Below are 23,881 nucleotides of genomic sequence, written 5' to 3' on the forward strand. Positions count from 1 at the left end.
TTTCCTGCATGTCAGTCCCCCTCTCTCTGCCTCCCCCTTTCCTGTCTATCTCTACTATGGCTATCAAATAAAGGCATACAAGCCCAAAAATATACTTAAAAAAAAAGCCCCAAAAATATATTTAAAAAAAACAGAGCTCAACACAAAATATATCAAGCAATAAAAAAGCTGCTGTTTTTTTCCCTACAATGTTTTGTGGCATGTGTGAAACTGAACATCACTGCTCTGCTGCCACCTACTGGCAGGAACATTCACCACATCCTCTGACACCTGACCACGACATAACCTTTAGTCTTCATACACAGTTATAGTTTTATTGTTTATATTAAATCAGAGAGATAAGCACTATAACATACGTAACAAACTAAGAAAATTTTATATCTTGGGGGGAAAAAAACTGATATTACAAAACAAAAAAAAAAAAAAAGTAGTAACACTAGTGGACATAAACATTCTTTAAATAACAGAACTGTACATTTTAATATGCAACTAAAAAAGTAAGACACCAAAAAGAAAAAAACAAAACAAAAACCAAACAGAACAGTGAGACTACATGACAGAAAACAATCACGGACAGTTAGTACCACACAGAGCTACAACTAAAGGGAAGTGACTACAAGCTGATACAGGTTACTGCTGGAATACAACAAGTCAAAATACAACAGAGTAAGGCAGCAGAAGGCAGGCAGGCGTTCAGACAGCAGGAAACAGGCCGGGGCAGAGGAAGGAATAAAGAAAACAAAATAGAAAATTTAAATGCAAAGTGGCTCCATCACTCACCCACTGTCTCACAGAGTCAACAACAGAGCAGGTACAAAAATATAACAGCTGAGACTGAATATAAACTCTAAGAAAACCACCTGGAGAAAAACCCCAACACCCCTCCTAGATTTGTATTGGACATAAAATCACACTGAATCTCTTCCACCCCACAGTCCACACAGTGCAGGTGTGCCGCCTTCTGACCGACACGTTAAAAGAAACAACTACAACACACTAACAGTGCCATGCAGCAATTTGTCTGCAATTCAGAAATGCTCCTTTAAAAATCATTCACTGCAAACGCTCTTGTTCTGACTGTAGATCAGCTCAATGCAGATGAACACACACTGTGGACACTGGACACATGTAATATTGTGAATTCTAAACAAATTTGATCCTGCGCATTGTGTACGCTGCATAATGCACAAGTTGCACCTGCTCAACAGGTTTGACACATTGATTGAACAAAAAGTTGCATAGCTCCAAATGCTTTTTAATAAGCACTATTAAAAATAGCTTTGACTTTATCAAAACAGACACTAGGGGGCACTCAATGCCCTAAATGGCCCAGTTATTACATAATCAACTGAATATGAGCTCATGGTCAAACTCAGAAAATAAATGTCATCAGTTTTCAACATCACCTTACGAGTTAACACCTGTTGCTGGTGTTATGGGAGGTGTGCATGTGCGATGACTTTTTCATTTTAATGGCTTCATTCAACTTCTTTGGGATATCAAGTAAAAAAACAATAACACTCTTACCTGCTCTGAAACTATTTAGTCCACACAATTAGTGCAAAAATAAAAGGTTAAGTGCAACGTTACATGATGTCCGATGTCCACATGATCACAGTCTGCTCTCTGAGTGAGTCAATCTGACTGCTCAGCCACAGAGGGAGGGAGGGGGCGGGTGGGTGGGGGGTGGGGGGTTACTGTGCTGCCGAAACACAGGGACAGGGAGCTGGATGCAAACAGATATTTGGGACATAATCGATCCACAGTAGCATAGCGCATGCCCTTATTCACAACAAGATTTAAAGTACAGTACAAGCGCCATTACAAGTCGGTACAAAACGTAAAATAAAACATACGCAATTAATGTACATATAGAATTTTTTTTTTTAAAAACAACAACAAAAAAAAAAAACATGTCCAAAATGTGAAGTTCCTTTCTTAAAGTGGATTTTGACACTGTCCCAGTGCTGTCAAAGTTTTGCCAGAGGAAATCACAGTGACTCTACTGTGATAGAGGATTAATGGGTGGGGGGCATCGGGGGACATCCATCCAGATCACACGGAAAAATATAGCATTTATTTAATACATCTTAGAATTGTATTTCTTAATTAGAAATTCAAAAAAATCTATACTCTTTAGTAATATTTACTTATTAAAATCTCATCTTTGTAAACAGTTTGCCCTTTTTGTCTCTAGTTTGAAAACACACTAATCAGACTGATATTGAGGCTTGTACAAGTATGTGACATATAATATACGTTTATAAATCTGTGGCAAACATTTGAAAAATAATCTGATACCAGAGAAATACATTTCAAACAAAACTTTCATTCTTTTAGTCTTCATTTCTACCATGATTGCTTGAGAGCCTGAAGCAGCCGCGGATTCAGGCTTCACCTGAACAGAAGTGGGCCGCCAGATGTTTTGCTGCCGCTGCTCAGCTGTGAGCAGGATCAGCAGCTCTAGCTCCCATTCACTTATATTATTGGAGCTGCAAATAAAAAAAAACAAAACAAGAAGATGAATTGTGTGTTGGCATTTCTGCTGCTGTTCAGCGCTGCAATGGGGTTGCTATGGTGTGTAACCATGGTGATGAGGTTGCTATGGCTCCAGGAGGCCTGTGAGCTGGTGATGAGAGAAAGGAAGCGGGAGGACTTGGGCTCCTCGCAGGATCGTCTCACGCGTTCATCCAAGTCTTCTTTTTTTTGGTTGAGGGTGGGTGGGGTGGGGTGGGGGCAGACACAGGGTCTCAGAGACCTGCAGACCTGCTCCCAGTGCTGAGTTTAAAACCCCAAACTGCTCCACCCCTACTCAGTTTAAAACAACGACTGACAGATAAGAAGCTGTGTGAGGGTAACTTTGCATGAAGCAGGTGTAAACAGTGTTTGTTCACAAGTCTCCTCTTTAAAACGGCGCATGACGACCGTGTTCGTGTTTGTCGGTGTCTTTCACATTGAACGAATCTTAGTGGCAGTGGGTGCATGCACAGTGGCCCTACGGAGATTGTTTAGCATGCATATTCAGATCTGTACACTCTATACACTGCAAATCCACGTGTGTGTGTGTGTGAGCTCTTCTCGAAGCCTGAGACCATCTTTTTACATTCAGAGTCTGTCGCTGCGGAACGTGTCCTCCACAGACGGGTCCGGCAGCACCATGTCCGGGTCGCTGAGCATGCTCAGGCCGTCCAGGCTGAGGGGCTCGATGCGCAGCTCGTCCTCCAGCGGGAAGCCTCCCTCCGAGTCGAAGCACTCCGGCACCGTGGAGAGAGCGCTGCTGATGTCCTTGGACAGGCTGGGGTTGGAGTCATCTGGGGGTAGACAAACAGATGATGGTGGGTGAACGTTGTTCTTCCAGTATGGACAACACTTTCTCCTGCTACAGTTAACAGTTGCACTTCCCCCACCACTCAAACTCATCCGACACACTCCCCCCTGTTATGACTGTGGCCTTCAAACTTTTGCCATAATTAGAACATAACTCTGTGCTTGTAGTTGCAGCCGGAGGCAACATGGACACAAGTCGACATCTTCATGAGCGTTTGTTGATTTTCCTCCTGAAGAGGAGAAATCTATACAAACCATCCTCAACAAGCAGCAGCTCTGCAGACGCTCCACACAGCTCAGTTTGAAGCCTGCGGCTGAAATCATGTGAATATTCAATGAGCACTTCTGATCCGTCTGGAGACAATTGATGTTTTTACTGCAAAAATATCTGCAGTGATTCCTGTGTAGAATCACACTGCGTCGGCAGTGACTACAAGACATTGTTGGTCGGAAATCATTTGCCCCTTTTTACATCACTACTATAATTTAAACAGTGAAGCATCATTAATGACCTGCAGCTCTATGATCATTCATAAGGGTGTAATTATTCTCTTCCAGTATCATGACTCAGGTTCTTGAACGTTTATATTGGTCTCACAATGTTTTGGTTGAACACAATATTTCCTCACTGCTGTGTCTGACTGTTCTCAGTCACAGCTGCAGCAACACTGTGTCATAACCAAACACACTTTGATTCTGGTGACATGGAGAATTTGTCTGGTGGTTATTTATCACTTGCTACATTATGTTGTCTTGCTGCACAACCTTGCTGAGGCTGCAGAGTATCTAAATATAGAAACTATTAACGAATCATCTGAAGAGTAGATCATATACCAAAGTAAGACCACCAGGTTGCCCATCCTCTATGATTCACCTCAGCTTTGAGGCATTCATCAGGATCATCATATCTACCTTCAACCGCTGTTTTTGTAAACAACAATCAACATTAGGGCTGCAACTAATGATTATTTTTGTTGTTGTTTAATCTGTTGATTATTTAAACGATTAATTGATTGGTTGTTTGGTCAATAAAATGTCAATCAGTGTTTCTGAAACCACAAGATGACGTCCTCAAATGTCTTGTTTTGTTCACAAACCAAAGAGATATTCAGTTTATTGTCATAAAGGAACAAAGAAACCAGAAAAATTCACATTTAATGATGATATGAATGGCTAATTCAGAGCTGAAAGGAACACTTTAGTTTGTTGATGGGGGTAATTATTGATGAATGAAAAACATACTTTTGGACGAAATAATCGATTTTCGTGAATAGATAACAGGAGAACTTACACAATGTAAAAAACCCAAACCCATTATTTGATTATCAAAATAGTTGACGATTAATTTAATAAGCGATTATTGTTCGATTAATCAATCAATTGTTGCGGCTCTAATCAACATACCCACAATACCTACCTCTTCCTGTCCAGGGCCAGGCAAGACAAAGCAACTTTATTTGTGTAGCACATTATCAAACACGGAGGTCAAACAAAGTGCTTCACAGAAACAACAGACATGAGAAGACATGAAGTACTAATTGTATCAGATCTGTGTAAATCTATCAGCACTGACTCACCGGTGAGGATGATGTTGGGCAGCCCTCCGCTGCAGTTGGAGTACAGCATGTTGGCCCTCATGTGCATGGGGTCCTGCAGGTTGCCGTGGCTGCCGCCCAGTCCTGAGAGAGCAGCCTGAGAGTAGTAGAGCGAGGAGGACGAGGAGGAAGGGTCGAAGCAAGAACCCCCTGCTGTGGAGCTCATTGTGTTTTCCAACAGACTGAACTGGTCCAACTAGACGGCAGATGGTGGAGAGGAGAGACACATGAGAGTCAGTCTTCGTATTCACCCTGGCAGCCTGTTTGGGTGCTTCACTGTGTTTCCTGTGTTTTCTCATAACACTGACAGCTCAGGAAAACAGTAGAGACACTCCGCCGGGCTACAATGACATGACAATCCATTGATAAGATTTGGATACGTCTTGCTGATGAACACCACCTTCATGTTGTTGAAAAAACAAAAAAACACTTTGCACGCTCACGTCCAGACAGTGTGATACTGTCTGTGTTTGACGGCCTTCATGTCACTGCTGATAAGGAAAAATAGGCCAACAAGCCTTTATCCTTTTGCAACAAGCTAACCTTGCTGACATTTCTCTGTGAAGATGAACTCTGGTTGAACATACACACTGTACGTGTGTGTGTGTGTGTGTGTGTGTGTGTGTCAGCCAGTACCTGATAGGGGAGGGTCTTGCTCTGGCGATTGGAGAACTGAGGCTCCATGAAGGGGTCGCTGAAGAGAGCTGCCATGTTGTTGTGCTGTCAGGGTTCACAACACGACAGTGGTTCATTAAGGTGCAATAGAACAGGATCGATCAACAGCTGATCAGTGATGTGACTACAGTGCCAGAGGGGAACAGTTCGGCCTGCAGTTGCAAATGTGAGGTCCTCGCTCTGAGTTACTCCATTCAAAGAAAGTGAATCTTCAATTTATTATTGTTCCTGATTCACCACAAGTGTTCAGAAGACTGTTATCTGTTGTTTTCTTTTTTTTGTTTTTTGCTCTTTGCTCCACAGAGTAATTTGTAATGTATTTGCTCAAATGAGAGTGGGTTTAACAGAATTGCATCTGCAGGGGGACAGAACACCTCCATCACTAGTGCACAGAATATCTGTGTCCATGCTCTCTCTCTCTCTCTCAAACACACACACACACACACACACACACACACATAGCACTTACTTGGCTCGTGTTGAAATCCAGTTGGATGCTCTGAAGGGGGGACACAGGCTGCTGCTGCTGCTGTTGTTGTTGTTGTGACTGCTGCTGGTGCTGATGCTGATGCTGGTGCTGATGCTGGTGTTGATGCTGATGCTGGTGCTGGTGTTGGTGTTGGCATTGTCGGCCCTGGTCCACTGCATGCTGGGGTTGTTGGTACAGCGGGTAGGGTGGGGGCGGCTCCCTTGGCATGTTGCTGGTATCCAAAGCAACTCCCTACACAGGACAGAGGAAACCAGCAGGAGTCACTACAGACCAAGTACAAGTTTAATAAAGACTTGAAGTTGATTTCTTCTGATCACAGTGCCATTACTCAGCTCCACTTCCCCCATCAGAGACAGGAGTACAAACAATTGCACCAGTGTTTTTCAATGGCAGGAATTTCTATTGGTGGGTTGGATTTTACTTTATATAATTGTACTTTTTCTCCTGTTACAAACCTGTCTTAGGGCCTAATTAAATAATTCTGGCGACAGTTCTTTCTCCCTCTTTCTTTCCTTCTTTTCTCAAGTTTGCAATATGCAAAGACACTTCAATGCAACATCCCCGCCAGTTAATCTCTGAGCAATGAACTCCAATTATGAAAAACAATCCCTCCTGTTATCAGTGGGCTGTGTGATGTGTACCTGTGTGATGGGGGACAGTGAAGGGGACATGGTGGGGGACAGCTGCTTGGCCAGACCCCTGCGCTGCTCAGCTCCCGGAGACAGGGTGAGGGGGCTGATGGGAGCGGGCCGTCGCCGAGGGGAGTTGCTGGACATACGCAGGGACGAGTTGATGGCGGGATTGCTGAGCGATGACTGCAGCTGGCAGTTGTTGAGGGACGCCTGGATGGAGGGATTGCTCAGAGAGGAGGAGAGTCCTGCAGGGACAGTAAAAAGACAAACATGACACAACAGATTCACAGAGCAACAGAGTGTGAATATACATTTACAGTGAATCTAATGAGGAAGCTATGACTCTGGAGCAGATACGGGCCCTTAGAAACCACAGAGAACATGTGGAAGTTATGATGTATGCACTTGATTTTCCAGCGCGCTCTCCAGCCCGAGACCCAAAACACTAGACTTTTGTGTGATTGGAGGGAGAGGAAGATGGAGAGCAGAGGAAAGGAAAATGAGAAGACAGAGAGAAACTGAGGGGGGAAGAAAAGAGCTGATTGTAACGAGCCAAAACAGGGTCAAAGTTCCTCTGTCACTTTGGTGCTCGGCCAAGCTGAACTGTGCTCGACATGGGAGCCCAAGCACACATCCTACTCACAGAGTGCAGAAAGGAAAGACTGAGAGGGAGCAGCGGTGTGTGTGTGTGTGTGTGGGTGTGATCCGATCAGGCAGCGGAGTTCAGAGTGAGGAAGTTGGAGACAGAGAGATCATTCAATGAGCAGCCCCATAATGCACGGTCGGTCGGCTGGCGGAGGGAGAAACCTGGAACCTGCTCAACAAACCCTGGAGCAGCGGTTCCCGACTTGAAGTCTTAAGCTGGATCAAACCTTCATGTTTGGGTGTGGGAATGTTAGGGGATATACTTGATGTATCACAGCTTGTTCCATGTGGACTGTGCTGACTGACAATATTGCAAATAAGAAGGAGAGAGAGGGGAGTCACTCAAGTTTGGATGAAATGGCGGTTTGGTTCTGTTTGCTCTAAAGTTTCGGTCAGTTCTTATCTTTGGGTGGACCGGTTTTTATTTAACAACTTCAGTGTATTTGGCAAAAGAGAAGAACACAAACACACACTCCACCCACCCTGCGAGTTGCCGATGCCTAGGTGCATCATGGCGGCCGGTAGGTTTCCGGTGCTGCTGCCTCCACTGAGGTTGGGATACCCTCCGTTGTCCTCGGGGTCCAGTGGGGTGGAGAGCGGGGAGGGGAAGTGCAGGTTGCTGAGGTCGGGCAGGGAGCCGCCTGTGTTCAACGAGCCCTGGTAGTGGGACAGACCCGGGTTCTGCTCTGGAGAGGGGAATATGCTGCAGAAGAAGGAGGACAGAAAACACACTTGAACGGATTGAAACGTTGCGCTGCTTTGGGAGAAGGCAGAGACGCTGGATGTCGCTGCCGTCGCCATTTCACATTGACAAGATGTGTCTTTGACTCCGATCCACTTGTTCTAGCCGCTTCTTTTTTTCCACCCACTCTCCATTTCCTCTATTATTCCTCCAATTTCCATCTCTGCTCATATGCTGCATTAACAGCAAATGAGCAGCAACTATGACTCATTGTTGTCTGTCCCCACACACACGCACAATCTTGCACAACAAATGCTTGCCTCCACAAACACACCAACAGTGTTTCTCTCTCAGTAAGGAAAAAGAAAAGTGTGAAACAAAGAAGCCAAAGCAACTTAGTTATATTTATTATCATTTATTTACAAAATGAACTAGAGATTTTCTAAGAACCTCATAAGGCTCCTCAGAGGGCTGGACTACTGTCGCTATAATTTAATAATAATAAAGATTATAGGAATTGTAAATCATGTCAGACTGTAGCAACCACTGGCAGTGTTGGGCAGTAACACGTTATTTAGTAACATGTTCCTGTAATTTGATTCCTTTTTTAGTAATGGAGTAATGTTACACGTTATAATTTCTTAGTCATTAGATCATTAGATTATAGCTACAAAGTGTCGGCCGTCCTGCTAGAGGTTGTTCTGTTGTTCTGGGAATAGCGTAACTAATGTAACTAATTACTTTTGAAATGAAGTAATCATAACAGTAAAGTGATTCCTTTTAAAGGGAGTAATAATCGGTAATCAAAAATTGAATTTGCCCACCACTGACCACTGGCAACATGACACAGAAAGGCTAACTGCTGGTAAAGAGACGTCCGTTTGCCTCTCAATCACAATGCGACACCGGAGGTGGTTTACAGTTGGAAAACAATAACTGACGCTGAACAATGCCGATGGAATCTGATTGTGATAACTCTGTTCCTCTGAGTTAAAAGGGTTAGAGGTGTAAAGAGGAACACAGACATCCTGTTTGACGCAGTGGGAATGTGCGGCATTTCATTTCTAGGATTTCATTGTTTCTGTTGACCAACTGCAGCAGTTACTGCCTGTGGAAAACAGCCGCATGCTATTCTCAATATGGGACATGGTGACGGTGGCATTAAAACCTGACGTATCATGTTACAATGGAATACAAAAAAAAGTTCATTTATTAATAACAGAACAACTGACTTACTTTATTCCAGGCACTTCACAGGATTTAGGCCTCGACGCCAGAGACTGGACCTGGAGCAGAAACCCAATATTACAGCTGTGCATGTTCCAAAAATAACAACAACAACAAAAACCTTGAACTTTTATTTTCCCCCTGTGCCTCAATCAGACACTAACCACTGTAATCAGACACCACTACTGTCTTTCCACCAAAATGAGACAGCTGTATACGTCACTAGATGGTACTCCTCGGGATCATTTTTGGATCATAACATGAGGATTCATGCGTCACTGAGATCAAAGTATTTTTAAGTTGTCAGGTATCATCTGTGCTGTTAACTTCTATCGAAACCACTTTTTGAACTGCACTTTCACACTACTCTCATTGGCAAAAAAAAAAAAAAAAAAAAATCAAGGACAATTAACCTTGTTTATCTTCTCATTTACACTCAATTAATATTCAGATCTGATAATGCCAGATAGAAAGACAAAGTTACAAAAATAGACCCTTTTCACTTTAAGAAAGCTGTTTTAAGAAAGGTTTTGCTTTTATCTTTGCAGTTTTATCCTAATGGATTATCTTTACAGCCAACTGACTGATCCTAATTAGTTTTCATGATCCTCACCTTTTTGTAATGTAACCTTTTCCCAGATGAAGCCCCCGGAGGGTTTTTTTTTTTTTGCAAATCTCCACCCCATCTCTTGTTGTCTATATGTATTTATTATTATGTGTGTAAACCACTAAATAGTCAACCCATACTATATGTACTAAACTGAAGAACGTGAACCATCCACTCTGGTTGGGCGCTCCACTTGAGAACTGAAGTCATGTCTGGATCCAAATGACACTGATTGCTTTTTATCTCATGCACTGCTTAAGAAAAGAGGATGATTGAACTTATTCTTTTCCTCTAGATATTTTTCAGGCATTTTATGCCTTTATTAGACAGGATGGTGAGGAGAGACAAGAAAGCAGGGTGAACGATTGGAGGAATGACATAACCGTAAAAAATTGTCTTAGTCGGGAACCACCGAGCACTCGGCTCTTTCCTCATCCGGTTTGAAAACATGCCTGATTTCCCCGGTTGTTGACAGTCCTGATCTGTGATATCTGGCCGGTCCTTGTCTCATCACCTTACTACCGCCACACAGGAAAGACTGGTTTGTGCACGTGCTGTTACTTGTGACACATCCGACGTGACACAATGGCACGTCAGGAATTTAAGGTGACACAACCTACGCTGACATGTTGACCATTCTACACAGGCACACATGTAGTGTGTAATGTCGATGGTCTGATCTGTGTTTCCACTTTAAACAGCAGTCTCACCTTCTTGGCCTCCCACAGCTGCTTGGGAAGGGGCTTACTGACGCCTATTAGACTCTCCTCGTTAGCCAGGGAGGGGAAGGAGAAGACTGCAAAGAAGAAGAAATAATTCAATGAATATGTGTTTTCAAACTATATTATTGATTACTGAAGAAAAATGCCACTTACCATCACCAGAGCCATCCACCTCTGCCTCATTCACACTAGCTGCATTCCAGCCTCCACGGAAACAACCACAAGAAAGAGAGGAGACGAAGGATGGGGGCGGGGGTTGATAGATGAAGAAATAAAGACAGACATAAAAACAAAAGCAGAGGAACATTAGAGGATGTTCAATGTTAAGCAGCTGCTTGAATCATTCCGACACGTCTGGAACAATAATCAGTCCCAGTGACAGGAACGGGCTCGATGGAAATCACTCCACAATTACCGTGCAGCTTCATAAACACAACAGCTGGGGATCTGGCATCATGTTATTAGTCACAGAGATGAGGAAAAAGGGGGGAGAGAAATTGTGGGGGTGGGTGGGTGGCTGGTGGGGTCACAGACTGATGAGGACTAAAGAGAGGACCATTGTTTTTCCCATGCCACAAAGAGGCTCTTTCTCTTCCCCTTCACTTCAGACTCGATGCCAGATACACGAGCCTTTGTCTTCTCCTCCTTTTAACTTTTCTCTATTCTCTGTTCGAGCTCTTGTGTTAAGCAACAACACTTCCCGTGCACTCTGTTGCTCATTAGGAAAAAAAAAAAATCCTAGTTTCTCCTCTCTGTCTCCTCATCGTTCACTTGAGCTCAGCTTCTCTTACATTAGCCTTTGATCGACTGCCCGCCCATTCCTTCTTCCTTCCATGCTCTCATTCCTCTCTGAGGCCCATTCATTTCGAGAGGCTGCTTTTCAGCTGCAGGAACAGATGGGACAATGAGGCGATACAACAAGTCTAGCATCACTTCTCTCTCTCTTCAAAAGGTGTCTGGTCACTGTTGCTCACAGAGGGACAACTAGGACAGAAACAGGACAACTGGGATGGAAAATGCCTGGCTGCCGTCCCTGGCTGGATCACTTACACGGCAGAGTGCACTCAGTTTATGTTGCGGATGTTTAGGTTTAATAGAAGAAAAAAAGAGTGCATCAGCAGTCAGAGGCCTGTCAGCTGTACAGGTACCGTTAGATCTCCTCTTAAAGCTGCTGCTCCTTTGGAAAAAAAGACGGCAGCTAAACTCCTCTGCTCTCAAGTGCTTCCACCCCAGCGCTGTTACTCTGTGACTCATAGCTGTAATTCCTAGTTAGATGCTTCTTTAATCAGCGAGGGCTTAACACCACTCGAAACCAGCTGAAACCTTGAGGTGTCAACGAGGCCCTGGGGCTTGGTGGCTCTGTGTACCGCTGTGACGGCGGCAGCGGCAGCAGCAGTGAGCTGACGAGGAAGCGCTTCTGGTTCCACAACAGGAACCAGTTTGGTGCCATAGCCTCTTTTTAGAGGGAAGGATATACAGCCTGCGCTGCTATGTGCACTATGTGCTGGTGGACTATATACAGCAGGTTATGCAAGAAGACGGCACTGTATGTGACAATCCACAGGCAGCCGGCTCATCTTTATGCCAAACCCCTTACATGTGCCGTTAAATGTAACAGCCTGGATGATCTGTGAATATAACGCTGCACCAGAAGAAGAGCTGAACAGCAATTAAAAGCTGATTAAAAGACAGAATATTAATCAGAAAATATGTGAGTCACTACAGTAAATTCCTGGATACCCATTTCATCATGATTGTATATTTTGATCCCATGCGCACTCAAGAATTGAGCCTAGCGGGCCTCATAACTGCTGTTTGACGTAACTACAGACCAAACACATTAAAAAGGTCTGTCCTCAGGTCTCGATTAGTTTTTGACTCTACGGTAAAATTCCCCAAAACAAGTCTTCACAATAAGGCTCAGTTACATGATCTCCTTTTGATAAATAATGCACGAACTTGGGATGTTTTGACTTTCAATTTACTAGCTGCGTTCTCAGTTAGCAGCCGTGTCCTTTGGAGGCTGAAGACCATCTGCACTGGAGAAAATCACTGCATAATTAAAATAACACTTGCCCTCTAGAAGACAGATTCTTTATTTATCTAGGGGAAATTCCTTTCTCCTCATTAGTAAAACTAATAATCATTAGTTTAGTATAGTCAATAGTTAAGATTGACAGTAGATGAGTAGACAAGCATCAAGCATTCATGAACATGAAAAAGTGGGCTGACAGTGTGCTATAATTTGTGCATGTATACTGGACTGATTCTGTTTGTATGTGAAATTCATACTTGGCCCAGATCTTAAAGCAATATCCTGTTTAAGCTTGTTGGCTAAACACAGTGAGCAGTAATCCTGTGGAGGAGCACTTCTCTCCTCTAGTCCACACTTCATCAGCGCTGAGATCAGACTCAAGTGACAAACACTGTCAAAAACACAATGGATGCTCCGATGGAAGCAGCTCAGCCGAGAAGCGAGTGAAGGAGGATGTGAAAGGAGAGAGGAGAGGATGATTTTTTTTAAAGTCCTCTTTGGACCAATTACAAAGGTATAAACACAATATTTCTGCTGGACTGATGGTGAGTTGTGTGACTGAGCTGAGAGCTGAGAGCAGCTGGCTGGGTGGACTGTGTTCCCTGTTAATAAATGACCAGAGGAACAGAAACACAAACACCATAAACTAGCATGATTACTACAACATGGACCCAGAGCAGGAGCCGTCTGCACACTGCATGTGACTGGGAGGGTGTCTCGTTTTCAAACACGTTGGCTCTGAGCTGCAGTGACCTGGACTTCTGCTCCCACGGTGCAACGCACTGGGTGAGTGTCAGAGGTGATGTCTCTGTTCACCAGTGGATCTGAATGAGTCTCCACGCCGCTTCCTGCCTCGCTGGTGGTACGCATGTCACACTGTGAATATTCCACCTCCTTCTAATCTGTTAATAGATTCTGTCAGCCCTGCACCTCATGGTCATTCACACTCAGAAAACACAACACAAGTTTGTCTCACAACAGGTCAGCAGCACATGCCAGACCAAGTTAGTTCTAGCTAGGTTACAGTGCAGCCAAATAAAGCCCAGGCAGAAATTCAAATATATTTGTTTTACACACACACACACACACTGGGTGAGTAGGCAGGGATGACTGTTTAACACTGCCAGTCCAAACCTCAAAACAAGTTAGTTTGAAATGATCTCTTCCTAAGTCATGTATAAAAAGACCCTTCCTTGTGAAAGTTATAGCTCAATTTTCAAAGTCTAACTGCTAGATATAAAATATCTACTTCACTGCAAAGTCCTTTTTTACACGTCGACTGGAGATTTAAAATGCCCACATCACACTGGACAACAGGTGACTTCTCCACTTTGAAATCACGGTTAGATTAAATGTGGCTTGAGGTCAATGAGATTTTACATTGTGCAGCTACACTAGAGAAGAAACTAATGAAATGCAGATAAGGTGGAAAAAGTAATTATAGGAGCCTAAATGCTATTTTTAGTTGATTAGTATTTGGATAATAATTTAAGTTTACATTTAAAAAGAGGTTGTTGTTAATTATGATAAAAATGGGTTATTTACAGGTGAACAGTTAATATTAATAAGTTACCGTTTAATTCATTTCACTTAAAAATGTGTGCACGTTTAGAGGTTAAAAAATCACACATGTGACCTTTAATGCGGATTGATATGTGTGTGCGTGATTCACATGAAGCAGTCAGTCAGGTCAGTCGTCATGGAGTGGAGCCACACAGTTTTTTTGACCTCTGCCTTTACCTCTGCCTTTGCTCAACATTTTCTAAATCTTTTTGCTCTGGCCTTTTATATTTTTGTCATGCTGGATTATTGTAAATTGCTTTATTTTTCTTGGAGTAAACTATGAAAAGGAACGAAAGAATCGTGTGGAGTTTTTTTTTTTGCCTTTGAAGTGGATGTCAAGAGGGGGGAGAGCGTCAAGCTCATGGCTTCATTGATTAGGAACCTACAGTAATTTTGTCCAAATATAGGAGGTGGTGTTGAGACATCCTTTAGCATAAAGGACACAGAAACCAAAATGTACTAGGGATGGGAGAAAAAAAATGTGGCCAAAAAAACCGAGGTATGTATTGTACCGTGGGCTACCTGTACTGTTGCACCCCTTATATATAGACAAGTAAAACAGCTGCCTACTGAACTTGAGTATGTTGTGCTGTGTGTGTTACTCTCACCATTGCGCTGGGGGGGACCTCGACCCATCTGTTGGTTCATGCCGAAGGGGTCCTGAGGGTTTGGATTCATAGCGCTCGTATGAAGAGCAGAGTCTGAGTTGGTTCTGTGTAGGAGGAAGAGGAGGAAAGAGAGGAAAATGATGTGAAGTGTTCCAGCACCTTGGACAGAGGCAGAAGGTTCCTCAGGACCATAAGGTCAGTGAGTCACTCAGCTTCCTGCTCTGCCTCCACACAGGCTGCATTCATCTGCAGGCTCACACTGACCTTACACTTCAACACCCTCACAGCACACCACTAATTCTTCATTAGCCTGCCATGAAAACACCTTTTGGCTCAGAGATGAAATTACAATCGTCCTAAATCACTTAGTGTAAACATGTTGATGTTTGTTATCCATAATAACACTGGTACAGGAAAATACAGAGGAACTGACAACTCTGCAATATCTGTAAAAACCTCTTAACATGACGTGAGGATTAACCATCTTTAATGCACTTAATAAAGTTTGGGAGTTATTTTCCAGACTGATTGGACCCAGGTGGATTTAATATGTTTCTACTTGTCACACTAGGGTGGCATTCGTTCCTCCGCCAAGGCCAAACAATCCTACTTGCGTATTAAAGCAGAAGTAAGCGGAATGTTTGTGTTAATATAAGTCTTAAATAGTTCTATCTTCCGACAGCAATCACTTATATAGAGTGTTTGGTCTAAAACACGGGTCTGTCAGTCACTCTGCTCTGCTGTAAGCCGAGGAGAAAACTTTCCTTGTATCCTACAACCTTTATCCAATGAGGAGAGAGAACGGCATAAAGGGGCGGTCCTCTCTGTGTGTGCAGCCAAGGGATGCGCGTGAATGTGGTGACGTAGGGACGAGGGCGGGGACCGCTAACTCCATCCGCTGACATGAAGTTAGCCAAAACCACCGGATCGCTTACTTCTGCTTTAAGTCCGGGACTTAGCTCCATTAATATGTCCATATAGCTCCATATTACAACTATAGTCAATTCAAACTGAGAGCTACAAAATATTATTTGATTTGAGATCACCACCGTCCTGGTCCTCTCTTTAGAGTCCGATGTGAGCTGTAAATTCACACACTCACACATGTTCACTTGCATCGGCCAGCCCACACATGTCTGAGTCCTCTGTCACTCCAGCTGAGAGCTTCTTCTAGTGCTCTCCATTAAGCCTCAATGACTTCTTTCATGCGTCACTCCTACTTTTCCTCTTGTACATCGTTGGAAATGATTATAATAACACTTAAAGGACAATTCCAGGCAAATTCAACCTGGCGCTATAGTTTCCTAATAGTTTAGGTCTAAAAGAAGGATTCTGAAGATTTTCTTTATAATTGCTCCTGTTAGGCAGAAGTTTTGTTTGCCCCTGTATCGCTACGGCAGCAGCAGCGTATAAGGGGAGCAGATGGATCTTAGGCTGTTTAGACTATTTACATCCCACAAAACCAACCCCCCCACCCCAGACAACGTCATATGGCTATTCAAACATACACTGAGGCAGGGTTTTTCCTGGCCAAAATTTCGGCTGAGGCGGCAGCGGGGGTGGGGGGGGTGTTGCGTGACAATGCTTATACAGTAGACTAGTCCATAACATTAACCTAACCCTAACATTAAATAAAATCACTGGCTCTACAGGAATCACATTATATTCCTCTTAACTCGCCTGTTGCGCACATGTAATTTTGGTGTATATGAGTTAGGTGTGTGAATATCTCACACACACTAGTGTCATAAAAAAAAATTAAAAAAACTCGGAGCGCTGATCGTGAGAGGATCCTGAGTGTTCAGGGAGCGACAAACTGACAGACCTGTGTCAGATGATTGAACCATGTCGTGCGCTCACTGTCCCGTCAGTTTCCAAGAGAACATAACCTGCTGTGGACCAGGTTAGTCGTTCAGCATCTTACCATGGAGATTTATCCCGGTAAGAAGTGAACCACCGTCGTAGTACGGAAGACCCAGAGTTAACCCTTAAGTTACCTGGATAAGCTCAAATCCTGCCTCTGGTGTCTTTGACACACAAGCTGTTCAACTTGATACGGTAACCTTGGATATTTGGGACCGGCAGTAAATTGGGAGTCGGCTTTTACGGGTAGCCTACCCTAAGTCCTGTCACCAAGCTGCAAAGGACACCACCGCGTCTCCTTCTCTCTCTCTCTCGCTCTGCGGCGGTGGGGTGCGTTGGTTCACGCTCAGCACAACGTGCGAACGGAGCGGAGCCCCAATGAGCCCCAAAATTTATAATGCAGAAAAAACCCTGCATATCGCTGGGGGCGGCACAAAATAAAGGTGGAGGCGGCCGCCACGCAATTTTGAACGCAGGAAAACTGCACTGAGGGGTTTGTTTACCTCAAGAAAGCAGGCATGTTTGTAAATGGAGGTTTAATACAAAGTCTCACGAAGTCTCGCGCCAAGTTGACGGCTAACTGTTTACAGGTCGTCTGAGGCTCTCCTGTTTGTTTTATCAGCAAAGGAATATCAACTCGAAGCCACAATGTCTTCGTAGCAGTAAGAGTAAGTCTGGATATTGTTTATTCTGCCTGTAAACATACTGAAGGCCTCAACTTCACACGAGACTTTGTATTACAGCTCTGTTTACAAACATGTCGGCTTTCTTGAAGTAAACAAACCACTCAGTGTATGTTTGAATAGCCATCTGACGCTGTCTGCGGGAAAAAAAAAAGTGGTTTTCTGGGATTCAAATAGCCTAAACAGCGTAAGATCGGTCCACTCCCATTATACGCTGCTGTGGCGATGTGGGGACAGACACGACGATTGCAAAACGGGAGCATTTTAAAAGAAAATCTTTCAGATCCCTTCTTTTAGAATATTAGGAAACTATAGCTCCAGGTTGAATTTGCCGGGAAGTGTCCTTTAAGTTCAATCAATTAAAACCTGATGGCTTTAAAAGCTCCTGTTTCATGGAAAAACACGTCAGTCCAATAGTATGTAAGATTGGTTCGGTTCTTGTAGTAATTGTAATGGAAACTGATAAATAATAAAAGGAGAAGAAATGTACATTAGCATCTATAAAGAGATGATATAGAAAGATTTTCTACATAGTTAACACTTTTTTTTCAGACTCTGTAAGCCAAAACACACTTCACAGTCTAATGTTGGAGCTCTTATGTAAGATGGAATTAATTTGCAATATTTTACATCAAACATCAAGTTCACAACAAGGTCAATACTTCATTTCACTCTGGCAACCGTTATGAGTTACATCATGTTATATAGCCTATATTAGTCATCTTTTGATAAGACTGACAGTTGGAGAATTTTGATTTATTTGTCATCTTAATGCAAGTTAGGAAAGAGGATTAATGTGAATTTTATTATCTCTGAGCATTAAACATGGTGTGTTTCACCAGCCTGAGCATCACAACATAAACTATATACAAAACATTATTTTTAGCATTAATAGATTTTCCTGATTATTATGTAGATTTACTGAAGAACTGAAAAAGTAGTAAAAATGTTATGGTCTTCAAACTGCTTGTTTCAAACACTGCCACCATTAACTGCAACTTTATATTACAGAGTTGTTTGGCATTTCTTGTGTGAAAAAATGTTTAAGTTAATTCACTGATCATCAACATACTTGCTGGTTAGTTCTGCCTTGATGAGCCAATCACATTTCAGCCCTGTACACAGGTGCTTGAGCTCTGACACAAAAGGAGTTTTATAGAAAAATACTCAGATCTCTTCAAGTAAGAAATTAGGAAAAGAGCTAAATATGTTATTGATCATCTCATATAACCCTCAGTAATAAGGATGTTTCCTGTTTCAACTTTTTCAAACACAAAGCTGACACTTGTATTAATTTTAACCAAGTCTGATCATTTAATGTGAACTCATCCTGCGATGCCATAGTCCTGCCTATGTGCTTCCAACTGACGGCACAAATTCAGTAACTTCAGAAAACTCTGAACTTATTCTCAAACAATAATTGAACACTGGGAGATAAACATAAAAGGCTGAGAGTCAGAAAAAATGAATAAGGAGCTCTGATTAGGGTTAGTTTAGACTGCGAAGGAGCTGTGAGTCCTGAAGCTAGGTTAGTGAGAAAGGAACTATTGATTAATGTTTCAGAAATACCAGACTGGAAAGATGAGTGGAAAACTACGAAGAGAAAAAAATTATTAATAATGAATCGACCATAGCAGCCTTTAGCAGAGGCTTTGTGGCCCTTTATCTCAGTGCTTCAAAGGAAGAAAGGAGAGGATTATTGAAATGTTACAAATCAGGCAGAGATTTACAAGGGATAGAAACCAGGATGTTGTGCATGGCCAAGAGAGATTGAAAAAGAGAAAGAACAGAATTGTTGGCCTCTGTGTGAGCGAGGGATAAAGCAGCAAGGCTAGACTGAGGGAAAGAGAGATGGACAGAGAGAGAAAAACAGAGGGGCGGATGGGGGGGTCAAGGGTCACCTGTTGAGTTGTGATATTAATCTAAACCCAGGCCGTTTTTCCTCAGTCCATGGCTGCTGTTCCCTTCAAAGACAGACAGAGGAAAAGTATGACAGACAAATTTAATGGGTGAAAGCAGAGGCCCCTGACTGCTGACCTGAGGTTTAAGAAAAGGAGAAAATATAATGGTAATGTAAATATTATGTATCTGTGGAGAAAAACAAAACAAAACAAAACTGGAAAACACTCAAATACAGCACAATACTGTTTTACATTGAGGAAAATGGAAAGAGAGTAAATTAAAAGCAGAGTGAAGACAGATGAGACGGAAAAAATGAAGTCAAACAAAGACAGGAGCGCTAATGGGAAGAATAACTGCAAGCCAGGTTTATAAACCTGCAGCTGGGGGGCAGTTACAAGCTGTTCTCCCATATCTAATGGGAGGAGAAAGCTGGTGCGACACCACCAGCTCTCTGGGGGATTGGCGGGACGGAGAGAGAAACAGTGTAAACAACTTGATGTGAAGAGTCATTGTCAAAGCCTGAGACGATGAAGTGGGAACAGTGACTAAGTGGATTTTTCTGAAGTGTTCAGCAAAAAAAGGGGCACCAACTCTCCCTCCGACTGGAAGTACAGAGCAGAAATCTGTTTGTTTTTTCTCTCACTGCAAGAACCAGACTTCTGAAAGCGCAAAGAGAAGAACTCATATGGATTTTTTATTAAGGTCTCAGCAGTCGGATGTACAGCCCTGCTGGGAGACATGTTCTTGGCATGCTTTCTTAACAGAAAACATCTACTAGGGCTGTCAATTTTTAGAAAAATTAGATTCGAACAAATATCAAATGACCTGTAATTCATTTGGATAAATTTGAACGCCGAAATGATCGCTGCAGAGCGCGAGCCGGCCGCGAGCAGCAGTTAATATGGGCGCCGAAAGGAAACTGGCTCCAGCCTACATTTCGAGCAGGTCATTACCGCTTGAATATTAACTTTTCTTCCCAAATTCGAATAAAACGTGACAGCCCTGACATGTACACAAAGTTCTTGTCTTTCAGCTTTAAATAAAGTAGCTATGGTGATTTCTTGGTCTAGAAAGGTCGAGGGTTAAGTCATATCTCTGCTTGATTTCAATTTACAGCAAGTGCATCACGCTGATGTCTCTACAACTAAGTGTTGAGATGATCAGATGGGTTGTAAAGAACAGTTGAGATGGATTATCTAAACCAGGGGTTTTCAAAGTGTGAGGCACGTCTCCCCTGGGGGGCGCCAGAGAGTTTGAGGGGAGGCGCGACATGAGAAAAAAAAAAAAAAAAACTGAAAACATTCAAACAAAAGATGAGTTACATGTCACTTGCACATAGGGCTAATGATTAATGTTTTTTGCAGTAGTCTATAATTTGCAATTATACTGCAATATGATAAAACACAATCTTGTTGTAACACACAGGCTGCGATTATGCTCGACTGATGTGTCAGGGAGCAACACACAGTCTTATCACTCCCGACGCGTCATAAACTGACGCTTGGTCAGGGCCCTTTCGCGTTGTGCACTGATGCCCAAGGTGCCCCTCAGCGCCTTATTTCTTTATTCCGACGCAGGGGGATCTCAATTGATTCCAATACAATCCCCTCCGCGGCGATATGTGACGCTCAGAGCAAGTGATCTGTGTTGCAGGGAGAGCGGAGCTCAGCTGGCCTCGGCTGAATGTAGCACTACTGTACGTCGGCTGCGGAACTATTCTGGTTAGAAAAAGAAGAGCGTCAGGTAGCCTATAACTTCATATGAACGCAGCTCAAAGCGACCCGGTACCTCTCACAGTGGCCAAGCTCAGATAAATACATTGGATCAGCTGTAGCACCGCGTGTCCTACCGCGTAAAGCCGCAATATACCGCTCCTAAAAAAAAAAAAAGATGCACGTCGCGGCGGAGCTGTAAACAGCGGAGTTTTCCTCTACTACAGCTGAACAGCTGACATGTGGTCAAGTCGTACAGTGGAGACCTTTCACAGTCTCACCTGTGCATTGATACAAACTTCAACCTCACCTCAGACTGTCTGCTTCCCAGATGATCACACAGAGAGAGCATGAAGCTGCTTGTGTGATGAGTGTGTTACAGAGTTCTATATCAATGTTTAGGTTTATTAGTCAGTGCTTTATGTTGTCATGATAATTAATATATACGTTTAATGAATCAAATATTGTTTTGGTCATAGTAACTGATAATAAATAGGCTATGTTTAATTCTCTCTCCTTTTTTGGGGGGGGGGGGCGCACAGCTGTTTATTTTTCATTAAGGGGGGCTCACTCTCTCACACTTTGAAAACCCCTGATCTAAACCAATTACTGTGGACAAAAAAAACAAACAAAATTTTTCTTTAACATACAGTATTTTGTGTGAAATTACAGCAGTTCCACATCTCATTTGTACAAATTAGGTACCCTGCTGCCTCACTGGTGTAAAGCAACGACTTCACAGACCAGATTTATTCTCCTGAATTCTAACCAGTACTCGTACCAGTCCTAAGACTTTACTCTGTCCTGAGCTCTGCTGTTTCAGTGGGTTAGTGGTACATTTATTAAGAAATGACAAAACATTGTTTTGCTTTATTTAGCAATGCAAAAATATTTGCAGTCACTGTCAACAGTATTACAACTGTCAAGTCGCACTACAGGGAGCCATCTCTGACATGGTAGTGTCCTTTTATGCACCACAGGTAGTAGATTACCTTTATGCTATTTACATGTGATGCTTGTCTGTTTGTGATGTGATTTTTGGATTAAATATTTCAATATAAACAGATACAATCAGACCACCTATATGAAGATAAACATCCTCAAGAATCATCAAACCACATCACTCGAAGAGGCAGCAGTAAAAACATTTAAATGCCTCCCCTGCACTGCCTTTTTGCAGAACAGTCTCGAGGGAGCCTGGTCTGAGATTTCATCCCGAGAGAGGCTGGTACAGGAATAGCAGGCCTAAGATGGGTGAATAGAAGCAGAGGAGGGCGTGGGACTGGATTGAAGCTCTGACCCTGAAGCAGATGGTCTCCGGAGGGACACATCCAGGGCCGTACTCAGGTCTGATGCCTCATGCACCCCCAGGATCCTGGCCCCCTTAAGCGCATCACTTCCCAGACACCAGGGTACAGTCACATTTTTTAATATGCCTTGTTTCCAAGGAAGCGCTACACTTTAAGTAGGCTCTAGAGGACAGATGGTGGTTATCAAAAGTCTTGGTCCAACTCTCTACAGATGGACAAAGTTGGGAAATCACTACTTTTTTCCCCAAAGACAAAAAAGCAGCCTCCACAAATCCAGAGAGAGGATAAGATCTGCTGGCCAGGCTGCTGGTCATGGAGCGGTTAAAGGCTGTGTGAACTGCTCCGTTCCCCTGCATTTCTGTCATGCCTCACAATCCCCTAGTCCTGGCCCACTGCCTTTAAGTTTTGGTGTAGTACAGGCTGGGAAGCTTGACCCAAGCCATCTCAATACAAACACGGGTAAAAAAAAAAAAAAAAAAAGTGTATCTTGTTGGATCTACAGAACAACAAAAATACACAGATAAATGAGACACTTGTTCTTTTATCATCAGAGCTGGAGGAGGTTCATGTGTCGGAGATAGCCAATCGCTGTCGTGGTAATTAAAGCACTGAAACAGTTAAAAAGCTCTGTGGCTCTTCTCCAGAGCTGACTGGATGTAATGCAGTGCAGATGTGGTTGGCGTTGTAAACACTTACCGCCCCACTCTCCCCTGAGACGGACAAGCAGAGAATCGGCCTCTCGCTGCTTCAACAGCCCAAGACGTTTTCCATGGGTGGATATTTACTGGAGCCCCTGATCGCTTCTTTGACCAAGAGCAGAGTGGATTTCATGTACTGTACATACGCTACGTATATTAACAATAGCCTCTTGAAGAATATTCTTCAAGTGGGATTTCCCAGGTGACTGAAATAGGAGCCTCTCTAATCTGCCATGACTTCAGCCAAGACTTTGATTTCCCATTTCCTCTCCGTCTGTGTGTTATGTCTTGACTGAAGCTACAAGCGCAGTCAGCAGCACTCAGAGTAAAAACACAGTGATTGTGCAAAAGCAAGCTCATGTACTGTTCATTCATGTTGCCCACAAAAATAGCCTGCAGGACAAGGACACTCTTGTATAATGTTGCTGTTGTGATGACACTAACCGTGGTATACACTAAGAATTACCAGGTTTCAATAACAACATCTGCTTAAAATGCTGAGGCCGAGTAGTTGTTGACCAGCACTTAAATAGAAGTAAATTTAAAATTTGATATTGTTACTGTTGGATTCTGCCCAAACCTAGAGGTCTAAACAGAGGACCCAGGGCTTAAGTAGCTATCAAACAACTAAAGTTAATGCAAACACATAGTATTCTGTAAATTCTAATAGAATTTACAGAATACTATGTGTTCGCTCTAAAATATATAGAATTATTCTATATATTTTAGAGCTGCAACAATTAACTGAACAATAATCGATTATTAAATTAATCGTCAACTATTTTGATAATCGAATGATCCGTTTGAGTAGTTATTTAAGAAAAAAAGTCCATATTTTCTGATTTCAGTTTCTTAAATGTGAATACAATAAACTGAATATCTCTTTGGTTTGTGGACATAAAAAG

At 42.9% G+C, this 23,881-nt stretch overlaps 1 protein-coding gene across 4 annotated transcripts in view; it reads right to left on the reverse strand.

Moving 5' to 3' along the window:
- Nucleotides 1–302: 302 nt before the first annotated feature.
- crtc3 (CREB regulated transcription coactivator 3) overlaps nucleotides 303–23,881 on the reverse strand; it is a 38,510-nt gene continuing 14,931 nt past the window's right edge. Inside the window, exons 5-15 of one of the 4 annotated variants that reach the window (XM_085770145.1) lie at nucleotides 19,256–19,318; nucleotides 14,809–14,912; nucleotides 10,756–10,806; nucleotides 10,591–10,676; nucleotides 9,283–9,332; nucleotides 7,847–8,067; nucleotides 6,729–6,964; nucleotides 6,067–6,318; nucleotides 5,559–5,642; nucleotides 4,905–5,118; nucleotides 303–3,311 (exon numbers count right to left, since the gene is read on the reverse strand). In XM_085770145.1, coding sequence (XP_085626271.1) covers nucleotides 3,106–3,311; nucleotides 4,905–5,118; nucleotides 5,559–5,642; nucleotides 6,067–6,318; nucleotides 6,729–6,964; nucleotides 7,847–8,067; nucleotides 9,283–9,332; nucleotides 10,591–10,676; nucleotides 10,756–10,806; nucleotides 14,809–14,912; nucleotides 19,256–19,318 — 1,567 coding nt within the window. In that variant the 3' untranslated portion in view covers nucleotides 303–3,105. The remainder of the gene's footprint in view (nucleotides 3,312–4,904; nucleotides 5,119–5,558; nucleotides 5,643–6,066; nucleotides 6,319–6,728; nucleotides 6,965–7,846; nucleotides 8,068–9,282; nucleotides 9,333–10,590; nucleotides 10,677–10,755; nucleotides 10,807–14,808; nucleotides 14,913–19,255; nucleotides 19,319–23,881) is intronic. The other 3 variants (XM_085770153.1, XM_085770163.1, XM_085770172.1) reach the window with 3 other exon arrangements.

This window comes from Trachurus japonicus, chromosome 3 (assembly GCF_045865225.1).
Source record: "Trachurus japonicus isolate A0001 chromosome 3, Traja_1.0".
NCBI lineage: Eukaryota > Metazoa > Chordata > Actinopteri > Carangiformes > Carangidae > Trachurus > Trachurus japonicus.